The sequence below is a fragment of the Sorex araneus genome, chromosome 1 (genome assembly GCF_027595985.1).
Source record: "Sorex araneus isolate mSorAra2 chromosome 1, mSorAra2.pri, whole genome shotgun sequence".
Classification (NCBI taxonomy): domain Eukaryota; kingdom Metazoa; phylum Chordata; class Mammalia; order Eulipotyphla; family Soricidae; genus Sorex; species Sorex araneus.
In genome coordinates this window covers 300881516-300904198 of record NC_073302.1, presented here as the reverse complement: position 1 = coordinate 300904198, position 22683 = coordinate 300881516, and the positions used below count along the sequence as shown (strand labels likewise).

The following is a 22683-nucleotide window of genomic DNA, read 5'->3' as shown; positions in this document are numbered from 1 at the left end:
GCAATACTGCTTTTTTCTCTCAAAGGGGGTTAGGGTAGCAGGGATACCTAATGGTGCTCAGGGGCTACTGATCCTTGGGAGACTGTGCAGTGCCAGGAATAAACCTGGGTCTCCTGCACATAAAGCATGCGCTCGAGCTCTTTGAGACCTCTCTCCAACCCTCAATCAGTTATTTCAAGCCTACTAATAAAGAGACTTCTGTTTCGTGGCTGACTAGTGAAGGATCGGCCATATCATAACTGCAGATTAGTCAGTATATAATATAGGTCTTGTACACTTTGAGCTAGGAAACTAACTATCCGGGCCATATTAATCCAAGCTTATAGAAATTTGAGTCTTTAGGGGAAAAAAATTCTCTCAAACAGTTCTTTCTGTTTGAAAGACTCTTTTGTGTTGGGAAGAAAGAAAGCTTGCTCCTTCTTACTGCTATCCCAATGAAAAACAAAAGCTGGGGCCGGAGCAATAGTACAGCCTGTAGGGCGCTTGCCTTGTTCGCTGCCAACCCTGATTCAACCCCCAGCATCCCACATGGTTCCCTGAGCATTGCCAAGAGTGTTCCCTGAGTGCAGAGCCAGGAGCAATCCTTGAGCATCACCGGGTGTGGCCCCAAAACAAACCAAACAAAAGGCATAAATAACTAAAGTAGTATTTACTTCTATACCAGTGACAATGCTAAAGTTCCACTCATTGCACAGTCTATTACACATGTTTGACAGGTTTACTAATCAGTTTGTTTTAGCAACCTGCTATGCATCCCAGAATCGAAATTTCTTACTACTTGACTACCACTTTAACTATACAATGAGTCTAATCAAATGTTATATTATCATGGAACCAGAGAGATAATAAAACAAGTAAGGCACCTGTCTTGCATGCGGCTGACCCGGGTTTGATCCCTGCTACTCCACAGGGTCCCCCACACCTGCCAGGAGTCATCCCTGAGCACAGAGCCAGGAGTAAGCCAGAAGTACAACCGGGAGTGGTCAAAAAAAAATAAAAATAAAAATAAAATAGAAAATTTTAAATGTCATACTGAATGTTATATTAGCTTTTAATAGTCTGCCTGACTTACTTTTACAACTTCATCCAGAGCAGTACAACATTTCTACAGTGATCATTGTATGTTTCTGAATGAAGGGCAGGAGGAATGATCAGGCAATCCCAGTACACAGAACAATGCTGCTCCACTTCCCTCCGCCGTACCCAGAGCAGACAGGCTCCCCCAGGAAGAGCCTCTTTACGAAATTACAGCAGAAACCTCCCATTCCCCGAGGAGCAGATGCTCTTTGGACAGAAGTATTAGCAGCGTGCGAGTCTTTTCACAGCAGAGCGAACAAACAGGTCTATTGTACATATCATAATTACATTTTGCATGACCTCCATCAATTAAACTTCTTGCTTAAATCAGCGTCCAAATAGCAGTAGAGAAATCTGAAGTCATTATCTAATATGACATCATGATACCTTCCACTTCTAAGGAATTAGTCTGAAAATGGCTTTACATATTTCAAAACAATTATTGACACAGGCCCTTTGCTCAATGGCAATACATTTGCAAAAAAAAACACGTCTGTGCATGGATTGGCATCACTTGATTCTGCAGTGATCAGTGTATTTTGTTACATATACACTCACTCTGCACATATCCATCCATCCTCCTACCAGGATCAGAGCATTCGGACCAGCCAGCAAGGACCAGGGAGGCTCTCATCACACAGAACACTTGTTCATTGCCTCGTGCAATGGTCTTGAGCAAACTGGTGGCTAGTAAAACTCAGAAGAAATAAGAGATTTCTTATGACCCGAATGACTCACGCAGGCTGAGATCAACATCTCAGACATTCTTTTCACTAGACGGGTGGTTACGACCTTCACACAATTAATCATTAAGTTTATGCGTGACTTAACAGAAAGGAGAAGAAAAGCACCATATTTTTCCCCTATAAAACAAGGAAAAGCTCTGCATACCTGCCTGGCTCCATCCATGTTGTAGTTTTTCCTCCCTCCCCTGCTCCACACACACATACTAAAGAACAGGTCATTGCACAAAATACTACAGAAGCCCAGCGTCCAGGTTCATCAGGATCTTGAAATCTAAAACTCAAAAATGTTTTCTACTTTAGAAAATTCTAATCTTAAAATTATACACTTGATGGGGAAGGGCATGAAGAAAAATTTCTAAGAGAAACTTCAGGTTAACACTGTGAGAGCTAGCACACACATGTCCGCATGCGTGCAGAGACTATACACACTGTAAGCGCTAACATACACCACACACATCACACCACACACACGGTAAGTTCTACCATACATCTTACAAGAGACAGAGACAGACAGACAGACAGACAGAGACAGGCAGACAGGCAGACAGACAGACAGAGAATATGCATGAAGGTTCCTTCCCCCTGCCAGGCTTGGTTGGTTCCAGGGCTCCAAGCAGCACCTTTGAACAGCCCACTGATCCGGTCTCTCCACAGAGCTGTGTCCACCGGGGCTTGTGGTACACAACAACTGAGGGAAAAGTGGTTTTATTTCGTTTTAAAGGGGAGAAAGACAGGCCAAAGAGCCAGCTCACCGGGCTGACAGCTCTGCACTCAGGAGGCCCAGGTCCAAAACCTGGTGCATGGCCCCTGCAGCGCAGAGCTGAGGGTACACCCAGAACATCACCTGGTGTGGCCCATAAGCCAAAAGCTGAAAGAGCATACGTGAGTGCGTAGAGTACGCAGACCATTTACAAAGGTGCACAGTGAAAGGGTAAAGAAACACAAGTTCAGGAAACGGCTGGCTGGCTGTGGAGGAGGGAAGGGTTTGCCGTGGGAAGCCATGTACAAAGGCTGCGGTTTCCTGGTACTGATTTTTCCACTGCAAGGCCAAGGCCTAAAAGCTCCTTCTCCTTGAAACCTTACAACCTTGCTGAACGTGTCAGAAGTTCACCGGGAAAGAGTGCCAGAACCTGAGGCAGCAGCCAGGGGCTGCGGGAGGTCGGCCTTGTTTGGACGGCGGCTGCTGGGAAATGGCTGCCTCTGCAGGGCTCACGCTCCCCACTGGCAGGGTGCCCCTAGGTGCCTTCTGAGGAAGGAGTGCTTCCAGGGCAAAGGTGACAGGAAGCTCTGCACTGCCACGGAGAGAGGGTACAGCATCTGGGAACACCGACTGAGGCTGCGGAGGGGACTCCAAAGCTCATGTACCATGTGACCCAGCAAGTCCATTCCCACATATCTTTGTAAGAGACAAGAAAACGTTGTGGCCACCACTGAGAATCACACCCAAATGTTAACCGTGATGTGTCTGTCTCTCAATGGCCCTAAAGTACAAACAATCCAGGAGATACAAACAAAACACGAGAGGGGCTGGTGTAATGGCACAGCGGGTAGGGCGTTTGCCTTGCACATGGCCGACCCGGGTTCGATTCCCAGCATCCCATATGGTCCCCTGAGCACTGCCAGGGGTAATTCCTGAATAACCCCTGTGCATCGCCGGGTATGAAGCAAAAAGCAAAAAAAAAACACAAGAGGATGCAGTGAAAATATTGTCCAGCCTTAACAAAGAAACGGAGTCCTGATCCAGGGTGCAGGAAGGGATGGGTCTCAAGACACTCAATGAACCACGGAAGCCACATACTGCGAGATTCACTTTATAGCAAATACCTAGAAGCGTCTCAAACCTGTGGAGGCAGAGAGATATAAAGCCTTATGAGAACACCACTTTCAGGAGAAACAACCATCAGTGCCAATGGAAACGTGCTCTTCAATACCCAAAGTGACCTCCATGTCATTCTGTGCTATTTCATAGAGCAGAAACTGCCTCTCTCCTACAAAGGCAGACCTTAAAAAAAAAAAGTTTAGGCATCTCAAGTTCACCTAGTTGGTAAAGAAAGAGAAGTCCAGGTTGCAGTGATTAATAGTTCACTCTCCTCTCATCATAAAATTAGAGATCCCATTTCTCTAACAGATGGAATGTGAGTTCCTATGAGACCCCTGCATCCATTTCAGAAAACTAGAAAAATGAAGGTTCATGATTTTGTAAAGCTGAAAATGTATAAAACTATACTCCTTTTAAAAAAAAATGAGCTGCTCCTGGCCGTGCTCAGGAAGCCATGTGGTGCTAGGGGTCGAATCCAGGCCGTGTACATGCAACAAGTGCTCTGTGGCCAGCCTATGACCCCAGCCCCCAAAAACAGATCTCTTGGTAGTTACCCTGATGTGTACTCGAGTACTGAATTAAGAATCTGTTGAGGGGCTGGAGTGGTAGCACAGCAGGTAGGGCATTTGCCTTGCACATGGCCGACCCGGGTTCAATTCCCAGCATCCCATATGGTCCCCCGAGCACCGCCAGGAGTAATTCCTGAATGGATAGCCAGGAGTAATCCCTGAGCATGGCCGGGTGTGACCCAAAAAGAAAAAAAAGAAAGAATCTGTTGAGAACCAGAAAGTTACTACAGGGGTTACGGCACCTGCCTTGAATACGGCCAACCCCACTCTGATCCCCTGCACTGCATATGGTCCCCAGAGCACCTCCAGGAGTAACCCCTGAGCACCACTGATTGTATCCAAAACAACAACAACAACAACAAAAAAAAAAAAAAACAAGGCATTTTGGGCTTAGAAAAGATTTTATTTTCCTGATAACATGTTATAGTGCTCACTTAGCATACTGCAACAAGGGCTGGAGAAATAGTACAGGAGTAGGGCGTTTGTCTTGCACAGGGCCCAAGAGGGTTCCCTAAGCAAGTCCAGGCATGATGCCTGAGCCCAGAGCCAGGAGGAGCCCAGGAGCATGGATGGGTGTTGCAAAAAAATCCAAAAGAAAACCCAAAACCTGGAACAAAGAGATCCTGGGTAACTTGCTACACGTTAAGTGGCCAGGCAGACCCCAGAAGGGGCCTCACTGATCTGCCTCCCTCTAGCAATTTTCTGAATTTTAAGCCTCTTATTTTTCAAAACCCTCGTGAAATTCCATACACTATACATCAAAAACATTTCCCAGGTGGAGGAGCTAGTTCAAAGGCCAAGGTGCATTTGTGCAGGCAGAAGTCCTGGCACCGTGTGGCACCCCCCATGCACCATTGGAAGTGACCCCCGCAAGCAACACTCCCTGGAAGAAGTATTGAGGTACAGTTAAAAACCAGACAGGGCTGGGGAGATGATTGGGCCTTCAAGACCTGGCCCTACAGGTAGCTGACCCTACTTCACTCCCTGCTCTACAGGGCCACTGGGAGCAAGCTCAGAGCACAGCACCAGGAGTATCCCCAGAGCACCGCCAGGTGTGACACCCCCACAGAAAACAAACAAGAACAACAACCAGGAGGTTGCCCAAGTCTGCATGTCTAAGCTGTTAAGCTGGAAGTGGTTCACCTACTCATTTAATGATGGCTTCTTTTAATTTCAATAAGCACAAATATCAAGTTGTGAAATGTTCCGAGGGTAAACCAAAATTAATCAGAAAATAGTAGACATTTTCAAAAGCATACTGACTTGAGTGCACATAAACCGTTTACTCACAACCCTCGGTTAATAGAGTTGGACAGTAATAAAAGAATAATACTTGTAAAGACAAGTCATCATTTGGGCCTTTTTGATTTGTTCTGCTTTGGTGGTGCCAGGGGTCAGCCAGGCCCTCAGACCAAAGGTGTGCACTGCCCACCACCCCACACGCTCTCTAGTTACAAACACAACTCCCATAAAACCCTAACTTGATGGATTAGTCATTCTCCAACTACACTGTAATTAACTTCATATCATATAAAACAGCTTTCAAATTGTGTTTTCCTTCCCTTTTTACCTCAAATTTAGTAAAATCTTAGCACACTAGACAGTTACATTTCAACATTCATAGTTTCTATTTTCATGTGAAAAATGTAAATGTGCCTTGAATGTTCTGTGAGTGTTTCCTTGCTCTTGTTACAAGGTGGCTTCTATCTGGGTACCAATTAAACGAACATGTGATAGCCTAGTTCTACCTCTTGGAGAGGTAGAACTAGCAAGCTACGGAGAGTTTACTGCCCGCATGGGGGAAGAGCCTGGCAAACTTCCGTGGCATATTCATATGCCAAATACAGTAACAATGATTGGTCTCATTTCCCTGACTCTGAAGAGCCTCTAATGAGGCACCATTTGGAAGGATGAGTAAAGAGAGGCTCAGGGCTAGGATAAATGGAGATGTTACTGGGCCCTCTCGAGCAAATTGATGATCAACAGAATGACAGTTATACAGTGATACAGTGCAACCTGTGAAAATTCACCCACCTATGTAGACTTTCTTATATGGATAAAACATTCTTCACTAGAATGCTATTCTTTAAACAAAGCTGTTTCTCCACTTCACCAAAAGCCAATTTGTGCCATCCATGTTGAATACTGACCTTCTACATTTTTTATCAGAGGGGGCAGAGAGGTAGGACAGTGGGGAGGGTGCTGACCTTGCATGCAGCTGGTCTGGGTTTGATCCCCTTATCCACTATGGTTCCCCCACCCTCACCCCAAGCACTGCCAGGAGTTATTCCTGAGTGCAGCGCCAGGAGTCAGCCCTGAGCATTGCTGGTCTGGTCCTCAAAACCGAAAGGCAATAAATAGATAATAAATCTCCATCGGCTAGCACTTTCCTCATTGTGCCATCTCAGATGGAAGCAGGTCTCTCGCAACCGAGAGCTGCAGTTGGTTACAGAGCCGCATGCCCGGCTCTATTACACTGAGCAATGTCCCATGCACAAGAGCCCACAAAGGATACCATAGGCTGGCACGCATCTCCTTAGCACGTTTTGCATGCAGGGGGCCAGGCTCACCCCCTGGCAGTAGATACAGTCCCTTAAGCACCACTAGGAAAGACACCCGGGCACAGACCCAGGAGAAGCCCCTCAGCACGGCAGGTGTGCCCGCACGAAAGAAAGAGCCAGCCAAGATATTCTATGGAGCCAGAAAGCACTATTCATTTTAGTTTGAGGGTCAGAGCAATAGTACAGCGGGTAGGGCCTTTACCATGCACACGGCTGACCCGGGTTCGATCCCAGGCATCCCATATGGTCCCCCAAGCACCGCCAGGAGTAATTCCTGAGTGCAGAGCCAGGAGTAACACTTGAGCATCGATGGGTGTGACCCAAAACAAACTAAAAAAAAAATCACTGTGCCCATTTAGTTTGAATTCTTATGACTGGAAGGTCTGGAAGGGAAAGAGAAGTACCTTTAGCTTCAGTGTGTTCATTTCATTCCTCATTGCCAGGCAGTCACTCTGGGATGTAACTGTTTTCCAAAGGCAGCCATAATCCACACCCCCCATGAGGACTCTGCCTTCCACAGGGAAAGGGCCACAACCCCAGCAGTGGGTCACCAGGCTTCAGGCAGCACATGGGGACTCTGTGACTCCCAAGTTTGGGGTACAGCCCACAAGTGAATCTATTCTTGGACCATGAGGCCACATTTGTGGCCTCACGATACTTCAAACCACACACCCTACTCATATGCCAAGATTATGGCACCAAATTTGATAGTGTTCAAAGTAGAAGGCAACCAATCTTAGAGGGAAAATACACATTTTGTTTTACAGATACATATATAAAAAGCACACAAGGCTCAACCTTTAACAACATGTAAGTGACTTCTTATAGAAGGATTTAATATCTCCTGGGTGAAATACAAAATCTTCACACTCTTTCCTCTAAGGATACTTTTTTGCAGCATTTTCAGTGGTCTTTCATAACAAACAATACAAAATATATTATTTCAGTTATCCTTTGGGGAAGGGATTGGGGTTTGGGATGGAAACACCTGAAATATGGTGGTGGGAAGGTGTAATGGTGGTGGGGCTGGTGTTTGAATATTAAACGTAATCAAATATTGTGAACTACTTTGTGAAGTAAAAAAAAATTTTTGAAAAATGTTTGGGGTGCAGAAGGGAATGCTGTTTCTGCTCTTCCCACTCTCTTGGGGCATTCCTGCTGCTGGAAGCTGGGCAGGGCTCTGCCCACAGCCCCAGCAACACCTCCCAGACCAGTTGGCCACGGAAGGGTGAAGGAGACAGTAGGCCACGCCGCTGGGCCCTCCCTGCCTCCTGGCCCATGGAAACAAGAGAGGATGAATGGCTACTACTGTCCAACCACTGAGTTTTTGAAGTCATCTATTACACAGCAACAGAAAATGAGTCGCCTTCTAAAGAACACAGGTCGGTAATCACACGAGCGGGGAGCAAAGGCAGAGTCAGAAGCCAGCCAGCCTGCAGATAAAACCCTCCCTCTGGCCACAGGAGGCTCCCTCCAAGTCAGAGCTCTCTGATTCCCGAAGGAAGCGAGTGTCTCTGGATGGAAAGTTCTGAGAGCAACAAACAGCCCCAACTTAATGCTTCCATTTAATATGCAGGATCATTCATCATTTACGTCTCAGGCTCAAAACCCACCCTCATTGCTGATCCATCTATACCCTTCACCCCCTAAGAATGGTCTCTCTGATGGGACTGTATCTGAGAGATGCTTCAGAAATATCTCCATGTGCGTAGTAAGAAGCATGAGGCTTGGGGCTTAGAACGATAGTACAGCGGGTAGGGCATTTGCCTTGCACGCGGCCAATCCGGGTTTGATTCCCAGCATCCCATATGGTCCCCCAAGCACCGAGAGGAGGAATTCCTGAGTGCAGAGCCAGGAGTAACCCCTGTACAACACCAGGTGTGACCCAAAAAGAAAAGAGAAAAAGAAGCACGAGTCTTTCCAGAACACTTCATAAAGCACTCTAACAGCTGCTCATTTGTTCCCCAGAAGATCCTCCAGAAGCCAGGCAAGGTAGCCATCACACAGGCACCCCAGTCAGAAATAGCCGGCTACGTTAGCTGTGGTGTGTGAGAAGAAAGCTCAGATTTCTGGGTATGGGTCCAGGGCTCCTTCCAGCTCATTTCCACCCGCTCCAGAAAGCCCTGTTGGGGCGCTGTGCCCGAGTGGTTCCTCGTGAGATGCTGCCTCCACCAGCACAAGCAAGAATCTGGCCTGAGCAGGACACCAAGGTGAGCCCAGCTCTCTGACTCGTACCCTCCACATCCAGGACTGGACAAAGCTATCTCTGTTTCAGCTGTTCTTGCCAAAGGCCAGTCTCTCTCCACCTCCACCGGTCCCTACATGCCAATCAACCACCCATTAACCACCCTCATTCGAATAGTTAGAATCTGACCTTTCACCCTCAGAATGCAGAGCAAATATCCTTAACTTTCAGTGTCTCTGAGAACTGGTCCCAGTTTATTGATCAATTGATCAAATCAATGTTCCTGCACTTAGTGAGAAAAAAAACCAAGTCATTTCTTCCTACTTTCTCAATTTCACTTTCTCTCTACCCTCCTGTTCCTTCATTGCGAAAGGCTGTTCAGGCACTCCTTCTCCCACTGACAGCCCCTTCCTGAGGCAGAACTTAAGTAACCCCACGGCGGTCAGTGGAGCTAAACACAGTGAGATACTCACTGCAGGGACACCTGAGTTTCACTAGAAATGGGCTCTGACTGCCCGGCATGATGGCTCTGCTGAGGCCACAGGCTGCCCAGCTGACAATAACTCCAGCCTCCACGTCCCCTCCTTTCTACTCGTCACCCCCCCTTCCCCACCCCCAGCACTGCTGTTCCTGTCAGGAAGCCACTGTCTGCTGCCTTATCAACTGAGCTCTCTCTCTGCTCCCATACCGGCATCCAGACAGCAAGCCCCTGTTTCATCAAACTGACAGAGGCGCCTCCCCGAGAGGGAAGGCTTCACCCCAAATCCATGCGGCAGCCGCTGTTGCTTCCAGTCTTGAAATGCCAGCCAGCCATTCACACGGTACCCCCAGACTTACCGGGCATCTCCTTTAGAAAGATTTGTGTTCACTGGGCTAAGAATGACCTTGTTGGCATCGACATCCACCACGCATTTGGTGTGCAAGTCAATCTCTGCAAGGACAAGGGAGGAAAGGGAAAGTGGTCATTGTGTAGCCGTGATTTATTTTAGAAAAGGCACTTGAGGAAAACCCAGCACTCTCAGCAGAGACAGACATTCAACAACTGGGAGCAGAAGGGAATTCATCAACCTCACAGCCCACTTACATGGCACAACAGGACAGATTCCCTTTCCGTTGGAAACAGACACACAAGTGTATGAGAACCAGGACTCCAACACAATCTTAAAAATGAAGAGCAAAAAAACTTATCTATGTCAAACTCACACGAGCTAATCAGGACTGAGGTGTAGTACGGCTTGAAGTTAGAAGTGTGAACAGATCAATGGAATGAGAGCCACATGTCCATTCACACTTACACTTAATTGATTTCAACAATGGTTGAAGAAACTCAATGGAGAAAGCATTTAATCTTTTCAATAATAGTGCTGTGATGACTGGACATCTATATGTAAAAGAATGGAAATGAGCCGCTTTAACACCGCAAGCAAAAACTAATTCCAACAGATTATAGACATAAAAGTCTAAGAGCGAAAGCTATAGAACATTTTGAAGGAAAAACGTCAGGGTGAATCCACAGGACTTTGGGTTATAGAATGTTTCAGGTTTTGTTTTTTTATACTTCTTGGGTCACACCCGGGGGTGTTCAGGGTTCACTCCTGGCTCTGCTCTCAGGAATTACTCCTGGAGGTGCTCAGGGGATGATATGGGATGCCGGGGATCGGACACAGGTTGGCCACATGCAAGTAAACACCCTACCCACTGTATCATTGCTCCAGCTCCGATATATGTTTCCTTAGATACCAAAAGCAACAAAAGAAAAAAACTGACAAATTTGACATCATCAAAGTGAAAATTTTTAGGTTAGGGAAAATAACTCAAGTGGCTAAGCCACACATTGCATGCAGGAGGCCAAGGGTCAATGCCTAGCACCACATGGGCCCTCCAAGCATCACTGATGATCCCTGAGCACAGTGCTGGAGGTGGTCCCAGAGCCAGCTGGATGTGGGCCTAAATCCAAAAAGAAAAGAAAAGGGAAAAAAAGAAAAGTTTTTGTACTTCAGATGACATCATAAGAATAAAAAAGACAACGGGGGGAGAGGGAACAGGAGCAATAATACAGTGGGGAGGGCATTCGTCTTGCTCACAGCCAACCCAGGTTCAATCCGTCGCATCCCATATGGTCCCCTAGCTCTACAAGGAGTAATTCATGAGCATAGAACCAGGAATAACTCTTGAGTATCGATGGGTGTGACTCAAAAAGAAAAAAAGTAAAAGACAACTGTAAGACTGGAAACTATCTATAAATCATATATATAACAGACTTACACCAAAAATTATAAAGCACTCTTACAAAAATTATACAGTCAGGAATAAGAAGGCATAGATCAATTTTAACACAGATGAAGGATCTGGGCGGACAGCTCTCAAAAGACACAAAAATGACCAACAGGGGCCAGTGAAATAGTGCAGCAGGCAGGGTGCTTGCCTCACACACTACCAAACCATGTTCAATTCCCAGCACCCCAAAAAATTCCCCAAGCCCTACCAGGAGTGATCCCTGAATACACAGCCATGAGTAGATCCTGAGAATCACTGGGTATGGCCCAAAAACAAAACCAAAATATGGCAAATAGGCCTCAAATAGGATACACAGTGTCATTAGACATTGAGGAAATGCAAATCAAACTTCTGATGAGATGCCACCTCACCCCCAGTGACACATCTATAATCAAAGGCAGGAAGCGACAGGTGTGGGCAAGAGTGGAGTAACTGAAACTTTCAGGCATTACTGGTGGGAACATAAAATGTTGCAGTCACTTTGGAACACAGTTTGGCAGAGAGTCAAAAGCACAGACAGAGAGTCAGCTTAAGAGCCGACCATCCCCACTCCCAGGGGTATAGACTCAAGAGAAACGACAAACCACATCCACCCAAAAGCATGAACAGGAATCTTTGTGGCAGTATGATTCTGACCATTCATCCCCGGCCAGAGTGGAAACAACCCAGCTGACCTTCTGTGCTGACAAGCAGGCCAGTGTGGTATGTCCAGGCAGTGGAACACTGCTGGACAGTGAAAAGTAGGATGCTGCAGCATATCCCAACATAGACAAAGTCCGGTGCTTAGTGAAAAATGCCAGTCACATAAGACCATGTATTCTACCACTTGGCAGAAAATCGCCTTAGGTTGAGAGGTGGCTGCGGCTGAGGGTTGAATCGGCGCCATCACACGATTCTGTGAGCCTGCTAACTGAACTGGCAGATTATGGCATGGACAAACTTGTTTTATTTTTTTTGCTTTCTGGGCCACACCTGGCAACGCTCAGCAGTTATTCCTGGTTGTGCATTCAGAAATTATGCCTGGCAGTGCTCATATGTTGATGTCGGTGATCAAACCCAGGTCAGCCGGGTGCGAGGCAAATGCCTTCCCTCTTATACAATCTCTCTGCGCCCCGCCCTTTTTTTAAGCTTTGGAGGGGCAACATCTGGTGATACTTGGGGACTACTCAGGCTGGTGCTCAGGGGACCCTGCAGTGCCAGGGATCAACCTGGGGATTCTGCATGCAGAGCACCTGATCCAGCCCACTGAACCCCTCCCTGGCCCTCTATAAAACTCTTAAGTACAGGTCACATTAAGTTTAGCCTATATTTTTTAAAGTCTGTTTTTTAACTAAAGTAATGAAACTGTTTCTGTTGGCCTTATCTCAGCTACCAAAGATAAGCGCCGAGAAAAGGAGTTGTACTACACTGGGGTCATTTTGCGTTTCCCCAGGAACCTTGGCCAAACATCAATGTCACACTCATTACAGCCTGAGAGCACTTCCCCTGCCAGGAAAGAAGGCTTCTTTCTCCCATTGAACTTATATTATTTAGACACATGCCGGGGGGGGGGGGGGGAGGCGGAGAGGGAAAGAACCAACTAATTTCCCTCCCTGTGTCTGCCACAACTTCACTTCCCATATCGGCTCTACAACACTGGTTCTCAAAGATATAATCAAGAAGCACAAGAAAATTCAGATTCTTTTTTCAGCCCTGACATTTTTCAGGCGCAGAGAACTGAAAGGAAAACTGTGCCCACATGTGGAAATCTAACCTCCCGCGGTGGCCAGCGTGCATTCAAGCCTTTCTCTGCTGCGGATGCTTTTGTCCACTCTAGAAGCACAGGAAAGCGGCAGGGAAGGTCCGGCCGCGCCACACAGGCTTTGCAAGCAGGCCACCGGGCTTCTTCCTTTCCTCGGGCTTGTGGAGGTGAGCGACCACACTCGATTAATGCCACTTCTTGCTGTCTGGCCACGCTGTGGTGGCGGCTTCTGTAGAGTCAGATCTCTACTTACACACAAGTCCATTATCAGCTCTCCGGAAACTGCTGTGACTCATAGCCCCCTATCTCACCGCCCACCATAACCTTAGCTATTAGTTTCGTGCAGAAACACTGGGTCTGAGCAGGGATGCTGCATGGAGGGTACACCGTGAACGTGCTCTGGGGGGCGGTTTGTCCAGTATTTCCTCTTCATTTCAAGTGCTGCTGACTAGGGTGACTCCTCAGCACCTTCTCCGCTCCTCTCATGTCTTCAAGGGGCTCGATTAATACTTGGGGAGGGCTCAACAGTGTGACCGAAGAACGAAGTCCTAAAACAGCCCACAGACAGGGCTGGAGCGATTGCACAGTGGGTAGGGCATTTGCCTTGCACGCAGTTGACCCGGGTTTGATTCCCAGGATCCCATATGGTACCCCGAGCACCGCCAGGAGTAATTCCTGAGTGCATGAGCCAGGAGTAACCCCAGTGCATCACTGGGTGTGACACAAAAAGCAAAAATAAAATAAAATAAAACAGCCCACAGATACAATCACCTAATCGCGAAGATATGCCCCCTAAATTTTTTTTGTTCTAAGTATGACAACACTGGGGTGGAAGAGATCATCCAGGGGTGAGAGCACTTGCATGCAGTCCATCCTGGTGCAACCCCAGCACTGCAGAGGGGCCTCGAAGCACCGTCGGGAGTGACCCTCCAGCCAGGAGTAAACCTGAGCAGAGTCAGGTGTGGCCTCAAGTTGCCCCACCATTACCCTGAAAAGAAGATTACAGCAATTACAAATGTTCCTACATGAACACCCACCAAAGGTGACCTTTGATATATAAACTATCTTCAGGTCTTCAGTAGTTTTTATCATCAAACAAAATTTCCAACCCCCGAGTCTGTTGATGATGGGAGGCTAGATAATAGAGGGTGTTCCTGGGCTGTTGAAAGGGGGAAGAGATGGCATCTAGGACACACCCCCACACGAAAGCAGTAGGACCTGAAGAGAGTCCAGGGTCAGGTACATGAAAAGCGTTTTCATCTAAAATGTTAGGTACAGTTAGGCCAGGGGTGTAGCTCAGCATTTCAGCACTCCCATGTGTGAAGATCAGGGTTCCGTTGAAATAACAATTTAAAAAATAAATAAAATGGTAGCTAGTAGCCAATCCAATTTTACTGGTTGAGTTGTATTGCCACTGATTCTAAATATGACACACTCTCAAGAGAAAACCTGTCATACGTCACTTAGAAAGCAAAGTAATCATTCACTCTCAATAAGAGAACTTAGGAGATAGGGGCCGAAGAGATAGTCCAGTAAGTAGGGCGCTTGCTTTGCACACGGCCAACCCGGGTTTGATCCCCGGCATCCCACATGGTTCCCCAAGCCCACCAGGAGTGATTCCTGAGCACAACTAGGTGTGACCCCAACACAAAAGCAAGGAAGAAAGGAAGGAAGCAAGCAAACTGTCCTGGAGGTAGGCGGTGGCACCCCACTGGATCTGCACTGTGCACCTTTTTACTACAGCGACCAGAGCACAGTAAACGCGAGCACTAACCTTACATTATAATAAGCAATACATGCACAACCGTTCATTCCCAGAGCACCTTAAAATAATGAGATTGGGTTTAATTACTACTATGACCAATGACCAATCAACAGCCAGAGGGCTCTCCAGTCCGGCCACACTGGAGCGATGTCCTGGCGCTACCAGCTTCACTGCACTCGTCCTCATGAACGCTCTGCAGTGCCAAGTCCCGAGGAAGGAAGAAATTCACTCCACACACGCCGAAGATCCCATGTTACTGCCAGACAGCCTCAGTTTCTAGGTCAAATTCCTCAAGATGAATATTAAAATATCAGCAGCTGACAGTTCAGCAGAGCCAGTCAACAAGCGAGTCCCCATGTCGGGGGCGGCTCACTCCCCGCGACCTCACAGTAACACAGGGCAGGAGACAGGGGAACAACCCCTGTGAGTCGCCCTCTCAGCCCCCAGGCCTTTCTAAGCCCTCCGAACATGCATGACCATTTTATTTTATTTTATTTTTTTATGGATCAGTTGCCATTTATTCCATTCTCCCCACGCGCCTGTTCCAGTCTCTCTGAGCCCCCTATTCTAGTCTCACACTGCCCCTCATTCCCGTTTCCTCCTGGGTCTTCCGCTATCTCTCTGCGCTCCGTCTCACAGCCTGGGCTCTCTCTCTCCACGTGCCTGCTCCTATATTCTTCTTCTACATTCTTCTCCCTCTATCCCCCTTCATGCTCCATCTTGCTGCCCTGCTCGCTCTCGCTCTCTCTCCCTCCCTCCCTCCCTCCCTCCTTCCCTCCCTCCTTCTCTCTCTCCTTCCTTTCCTCTCTCCCTCCCTCCCTTTCTCCTTCCCTCCCTCCCTCCTCCTCTCTTTCTCTCTCTTCTCTCTCTCCACCCCACCCCCCAACTCCCCAGCAGTGGGAGCAGACGCTACCACCCAGTCCATAGCAAAATCAACATAAGAAAGCCCTTCCTGACCACCCATCAGGCTCAAGCGCTGAAACACCACTTAGAGGACCTCCTCTTCTCCTTAGTCCAATAACTTAATTAACATTTTAATTAACATCTTAAACATCACCATTTTTAAACCAAATCTCAGGGGCCAGAGTGATAGTAGGTTGGCGCTTGCATTACACATGGCCACCTGGCTTCAATCCCTGGTACCCCAAATGGTCCCCCAAGCCCCACTGGGGTGATCCCAAAGAGCAGAGCCAGGAGTTAGCCCTGAGCACTTCTGGGTGTGGCCCCTTGAAACAAAGCAAAAATTGACATCGGTGGCAACCCCTTTAAAACGAGCCTCCATAGGGGCTGGGCACGAGGGCCCTGGGAACAGCCCCACAGCAAGATATGAGGAACCTGCAGTCATGTGAAGAACCACCTCCTGTGAAGCATGTTTAAAAGTCTACACACTGATTCAAACACAGACCTTTCAGAAGCCATCCAGGCAGCCGCAGAGCTGCTGGCAGGGGCCGGCAGTGACTCACACCTTGCACGCTGGAGGCCCTGAGTATGATCTCCCAGCCAAAAGGAAAAACCTTTTTGTCAAGCCAACAATCGTTTGAAGTTGTTCTGAGTAAAAGAAGTGATGATTGTGGGCTTTCTGAGGACAGAGCTGGACACTTCCCTTTCCTCTCGCTGGGACAGTCAGTAGCCAACTATGAAGAGCCAAGCTAGGTCAAGGTTATGTCACAAATCAACTCTTCTCTTTCCTCACTTCTTCCTCTTTTTTTCCCCTTTGAAAAACCCTTGGCTTCATTCCTCTTGGGTCATATTTTAGGTGTTCTACCGGAATCTATGTACTCTGAATTATATCCAATGTTTTTATCTTTTTAGTGAAGCCAAAGTTTTCTTGGGAGAAATGTACTTTGGGGTAAGGGATATAGTTTGGCAGGCAGGGCGCTTGCCTGGCATGCGGCCAACCTGGGTTTGATCCCCAGCACCCCATGTGGTCCTTTGAGCTTCACTAGTACTGACCCCTGAGCACAGGGCCAGGAGTGAGACCTGAGCACCTCTGGGCATGGCTCACACCACCCCTCCCCCCAAAATACGAAATTTCCTTAGAAAAATGTGAGGGGAGAGAGAGGGACAGAGAGACAGAGAGAGAGGTGTGTTCAAGAGAGAGCCAGGGCTTCCCCAGAGTGGAAAAAGCTGAATTATAATCCTCTGTCCTTAAATAAATAGATGCACTTGCCTTTTCAATGGCCTCCTGGTTTTTGAGGTGAGCAACAGGAGAAAAATGAAAATGTATGTCCACACAAAAACTTGTCCACAAGTGTTCACTGAGATCTCAGTCACAATAGCCAAAATGTAAGAACAAGACAAATTCCCACCAACCTGATAAACAAAATGCAATCTAGCATTAAAATAGAATATTACGCAGCTGATGAAATAAATGAAGTATGCATACTTCATTTTTGAAGAATATATAAAAATATATCACTTTAGGGGCTGGAGCAATAGCACAGCGGGTAGGGCGTTTGCCTTGCACGCGGCTGACCTGGGTTCTAATCCCAGCATCCCATATGGTCCCCTGAGCACCGCCAGGGGTAATTCCTGAGTGAAGAGCCAGGAGTAACCCCTGTGCATCGCCGGGTGTGACCCAAAAACCAAAAAAAAATATATATATATATATATATATATCACTTTATATATATATACATTTTATTTTCTTTTTGGGTCATACCCGGTGATGCACAGGGGTTTCTCCTGGCTCTTCACTCAGGAATTACTCCTGGTGGTGCTTGGGGAACCATATGGGATGCTGGGAATCGAACTCGGGTCGACCATGTGCAAGGCAAACGCCCTACCCGCTGTGCTATTGCTCCAACCCCATCATTTTATATTTTGAAGAATATAAAATGAAGAATATATTGTGCCAAGTGAAATAAATCAAAATCAAAGTCTAGATGTTGTATGATTATATCTATGTAAAATATCGAGATCAAACAAATCCATGGTGACATGGCAATCAGCTGCCAGGAGCAGGAGGGAGAGGTGTTGGTAGGGGTGAAGGAGAAAAGTAGGGGGGTAGGTGGAGAGTGCCCACTAATGAATGGTACAGTCTCTCTTGGAACTAGGAGAATGTTCTGGAATTAGACAGTGGTAATGGTTGCACAACTCTGAAAGAACACCAAAAGCCACTGAATTATACACTTCTGATATGTAATGCTTCCCCAAAAAAAGAGAAGGAATGACCCCACTGACCCAGCAGACAAAAATCATGGTTCGAGTCCACATGCCCAAGAACACGCTACTCTGATAATCGCGACTCACTGGATTTGTCTCACTCTCATTTCATAACTTCATAATCTACCTCTGCAAAAAAAAATTAAGCCTTGCAGGGTGTTCCCATGACTGTAATTACATTTCTTACATTTTCAGAATGGTCCCTCTCTATTGCTTTCCCTCTGCCTCTATCAGGCTCGAACATTCCCCACACTCAAAGGGCGGGGGGCTGAGGGTGGAGGCGGCGAGAGCTCTGCGCGGAGACCCGGCTTCCATCCCTGGCTCCGCAGGGTCCCATCTGGTGCAGGCCCCGCAAAAAAACGGTTGGTCCAAACTGCAAAACAAAGGGTTCACCTTCAGAAGGGTAGCTAGACATGGCCCTTTCTCTTTCCTTCATGGAAAGCATCCAGGCTCATTCTCCGCCCCATGCCGGCACACCCTCTTACTTCTCAGCCCTCAACCACCACACCAACATCTCAGTAAGAAACGGCCACGGGCTTCCATGACATTCAAGCCAAAGAGCAGAGTCCGAGATCACTGTGCATTGGCCACTCCTGTGCTGCTGACCACTGACCATTCTCTGGCCCATGTTTGCCCTGGAGCCCCGCTTTGCTTTCATCTGTGTCTCCCGAAGTCTCCCTTCTCGGTCTCTGTAACCTCCTCCTCACACACACCTTAATTTAGCGTTCTATTTTCTACCTATAGTAATGACTCCCTTGGTCCCAGACTCACACACCCAACAGCCTTCTGGATGGATCCATCCACCTCGCTGCACTGAGACCCAGTGAGACTGATGAGTTTCCACCAGGCTTGAGCCCTCATTGCTCAGGGGCAGGCCTCTGTGGTCACCAGCGTCTGGTAAGCACCAACTGCACACTGCTCAATGTTCCAGAAGAAAATTCATTATTTCCCAAGTCCATCCGAAAAATACCGGTCTCTCCTGGACTTCTGAGCTCTGATGACACCAACATTTGTCCTTCCCTTTGCTGAGTCACACGGCCCGTCCAAGTCTGAAGTGGCCCTCTGCCGCTGCTCCCCAAATTCCCTGCCCTTCCCAGCCTGCCTCGGGGTCTTGCCAGCGCTCTGGCCAACCTGCCCACCACGAGCCCCCGGGATGAGGGCTGCTCCTGGGACAGAGACTGCTCACCACCACCGTAAAGCACAGAGTCCCACTCTGCACAGGATATCCACCTGCTCTTCCAACCCCGCCCCCTAGAGGGGCCCCGGGCCAGAGCCGGTCACTTCCAGTGTGAAAGAGGCCACTGCTGTCAGCCTGTGAGCCCAGTATACACGGATTCCTCCTCCTCAGCCGGCACCAATAGCACAGCTCAGCTCTCACCGTACCGGCACCTCCACTCAGGGCTTCCAGACCCTGGTCACAGCTGCCCCTCACGGACACCCCCAAGTCAGTGAGTGCCCCTCCTTCCCTCCCTCATGCTCTGCTCCCAGCTGCCCAAGAAAGCCCAGCACTCAGGGGTGGAGCCGGATCCAGTCACCCAGCTGCCCACTTGCTGGGCGTGTGCTCAGGGCTCACAGGCTGACATCAGCTTGTCTCCAGTTCCCATTTTCTGGGCTGTGAAACGGGTCCAGGCTGGAGGGCGAGTACAGCGCTGTGAGGCTTGTCTCACATGCAGCCAGCCAACTCCTGGGACCCGCACCACGTGTGGTCCACCAAGTGCCTCCAGGGCTTACTCCTAGAACAGATGGAACAGCCTCTGAGCATTGCCGGATGTGGTCTGAATCACCCCTCACTCCCAAAATGAATGAATGAATGAATGAATGAATGAATGACTGCTTCCAAGCACTGCTGAGAAAATTAACCAAAATAATGCAGTTACATGTCTGTACCCTAAAATGGTTGTTAATTATACAAATACTGTCTCCTACTGCAAGCTCAATCTTTTCTTCCTTTTCTAATTTATTTTTTTTATGTCATAATTTCCAGTAATACAGAGGTCACTGTTTTCTACCTTCATAGCTGCTACCCTAACCTCCACCAGCCTGTCACGATCCCTCCACCACTGTCCCACAGTCCCCTCCCGCACCTCCTCGGTCTCCTCAGGCTTGTCTCAGGGTTGTTTCCACCAGGGACTCTCTCATCCCTTTACTTCTTTACACTCCACAGACAAGGGAGATGATCTAGTATGTCTTCTACTTCCGGACTCACTTCACTCAACATGACACCTTCTAATTCCATCCACGGTGCAGCAAACTTTCATCTTTTCTCATGGCCAAATAATACTGCCCAGTTTGAAAACTTCTCAAAACATGAACAGAACTTCCATACGACCCAGAGATTTCACTCCCAACATCTACCTCAAGAGCACAGAAATGTTCCCCGGAAGGACACACGCATACCTGCACTCACCGCAGCTTACTTAATTTACAACCCCAAGACCTGGAAACAACCCAACAGATAAGCAGCCAGAACTCAATTTTTACAGCTTACTTCCTCCTATTCCTGCATATACCTTACTAAGCACAGTACCCCCCAGCTTTTCTCCCCACCTACAAGTAGTCCTCATCAGTCACAAGTCCCCACCTACCTACTCCACAGTCCCCGCTGGAATATGTGCGAAATTCCTGTCACTGAGTACCAGGTCCTACACACACCCCACCCAGACTGGGACAACAGTAACAGCAAGGGCCTGGAGACACAGCACAGGGCTAAGGGGCTTGCTTCGGCTGACCACCGCCCTGTCCTCTAAGCACTGTCAGGAGCCACCGAGCGTTTTTGTAGGGAACAGCAGGCCCCACCCTGAGCACCCATGCGTGTGACCCAGAAAACAAAAGAAAACAACACTATGCTCCCTTAGTGCATCTTGCGCTTCTCTGAAAATTACATCAACACAAGAAAAAAAAAAAGTAAACTAAAACCACACGCATTCATGGCAGAGACAGTGAAATTCAGGTCCCAAGATGCTGGTTTTGTGACTCAGGGAAAGTTACTCAACCTCTCTGACATTCCAGTTTTATAACCCACTCTCTGTGGTTTTCCTGAAGAGGAAAATAACACATAAGAATTACCAAACTTTATGGCTCACAAGTAGAAAACTCTCAAAAAGTATGGAGCCAGGGAGATAGTTCGGTGAGTCGAGGGCATGCTTTGCATGCAAGAGCCCTGGTTCAATCCCTAACACCATATAAATCCCCTGAACAATGCTGTAAGTAATCCCAGAGCACGTGGCTGGGAGCAGGCCCTAAGCCCTAAGGTGTGTGTGTGGTGGGGGGTGGGGGTGGGGCCAGAATAAAAACAAAACAAAACTGATCAGTCACACGCTTTGTGTGTTGCGTATGTGGCCAACCGGCCGCTTGCCACACTCCCCAGGATGATGCCGCTCGTCTCGGCAAGGAAGTTTCAAGAACACCCTCCGCTGAGTGCAGGGAAACCCAGGCGGCTGGCAGGGATCAGCCATCAATCCGTTTCTACTCAATAACCATCAAGATCCATCTGCTTAATGAATAGCCTGGTCAGCGGTTTCTTCCGACTTCAGAAAAGAATGGGAAAGGGAAACATACGTCCTTGTTTCACGGGGGTAAGGGGCACACCAAGTTCTGCTTTATTTTACATATGACAGGTACATTCTCCTTCAGAAGCGCCTGACCCTAGGCGGTAGACAGAGCACAGGGCTGCGACCCTGGCACCGGAAGGTCCCCAGAATACTGCCAAGAGTGGCCACCAAGCAGAGTCAGAAGCCCCAAGCACTGCTGGGGATGGCCAGAAATAAATTTGGGGGAGGTGGGTTTGGATCACATCCATGAGTGCTCAGAGCTTCCTCCTGGCTCTGCACACAGGTACCACGCCTGGGAGCTCAGGGGGCCCTATGTGGAGCCAGGAGGGCCATATGCAAGGAAGCTGTACTGTTATACCCACCTGCTACACTCCCGCCCAGCCCAGAAATAAAATTTCTAAGTAAAAAGACCTCTCGCCCTCCAGTATAAATTCCAATTGCATCGACTGAGTTAAAGGTAGAGACAAAGGAATGTTGTGAGCAATGGGGCCTCGATCCCATTAGCATATCGAGCAGTTGCTGGTGAAACAAGTATCTTCTGTTTTAGAGAACATGTCAGAAATTTCCATCCAGTCATCCTTAATGGAGGCTCAGTTATCCCTCTGGGACGCCGACCAGCGTGCACATCACCCACATCCCCCGAACACCTGGGCGGAAACACAGGCGCTGCAGCGGGGCCGAGCGGCAGAGCACCTGCCTTGCATGGGTGAGGCCCTGGCTTCCATCCCCAGCACCGCCCAGAGAACAACCACGGTCAGACGCGTGCTTCCGTCCCTCAGAACCCCTGTTTGTACCCTGTGAGCTCTCCAATGACTGCGAGTCGATGCCTCAGTTTCCCTGGCTCTCTGGGTTTGGCTGGCATTCTCTCCTCCTGCTTCCACGGCCCTCTTTCACCACAGCCTGTGAAAGGGGCTGGACCAGCTGGACCCTGAACCAGACATGGACACACTTTCAAGCCTGCCTCGGGCTCCAAGTGCTGCCTGGAGCACAGGGCCCACCCGCCCCCAGATTCCGGGCCCAGGTCCCAGCCGCCCGGTTCCAGCCGGCATGTCTCCAGGCACCCGCTGGTCCACAGCCCTCTTCGGTTCAGGTGGCCTGCCCAGACTCCTTCCCCCTGACCCCCTTCCCAACCTTCCTGGGGCCTGCCCCACTTCCCCCCCACCCCCCAGGCCTCTAATGACCAGGCTGCAGCCCTGGATTCCTAAGCTGCCCTATCGCTCACCTGGT

General features: G+C 48.5%; 1 protein-coding gene across 3 annotated transcripts in view; it reads right to left on the bottom strand.

Moving 5' to 3' along the window:
* The window catches only part of KIF13B (kinesin family member 13B), a 146546-nt gene that overhangs the window by 119344 nt on the left and 4519 nt on the right, over positions 1–22683 (bottom strand). For all 3 annotated transcript variants that reach the window (XM_055142214.1, XM_055142222.1, XM_055142219.1), the window contains exon 2: positions 9795–9888. In XM_055142214.1, the coding sequence (XP_054998189.1) occupies positions 9795–9888 (94 nt within the window). The remainder of the gene's footprint in view (positions 1–9794; positions 9889–22683) is intronic.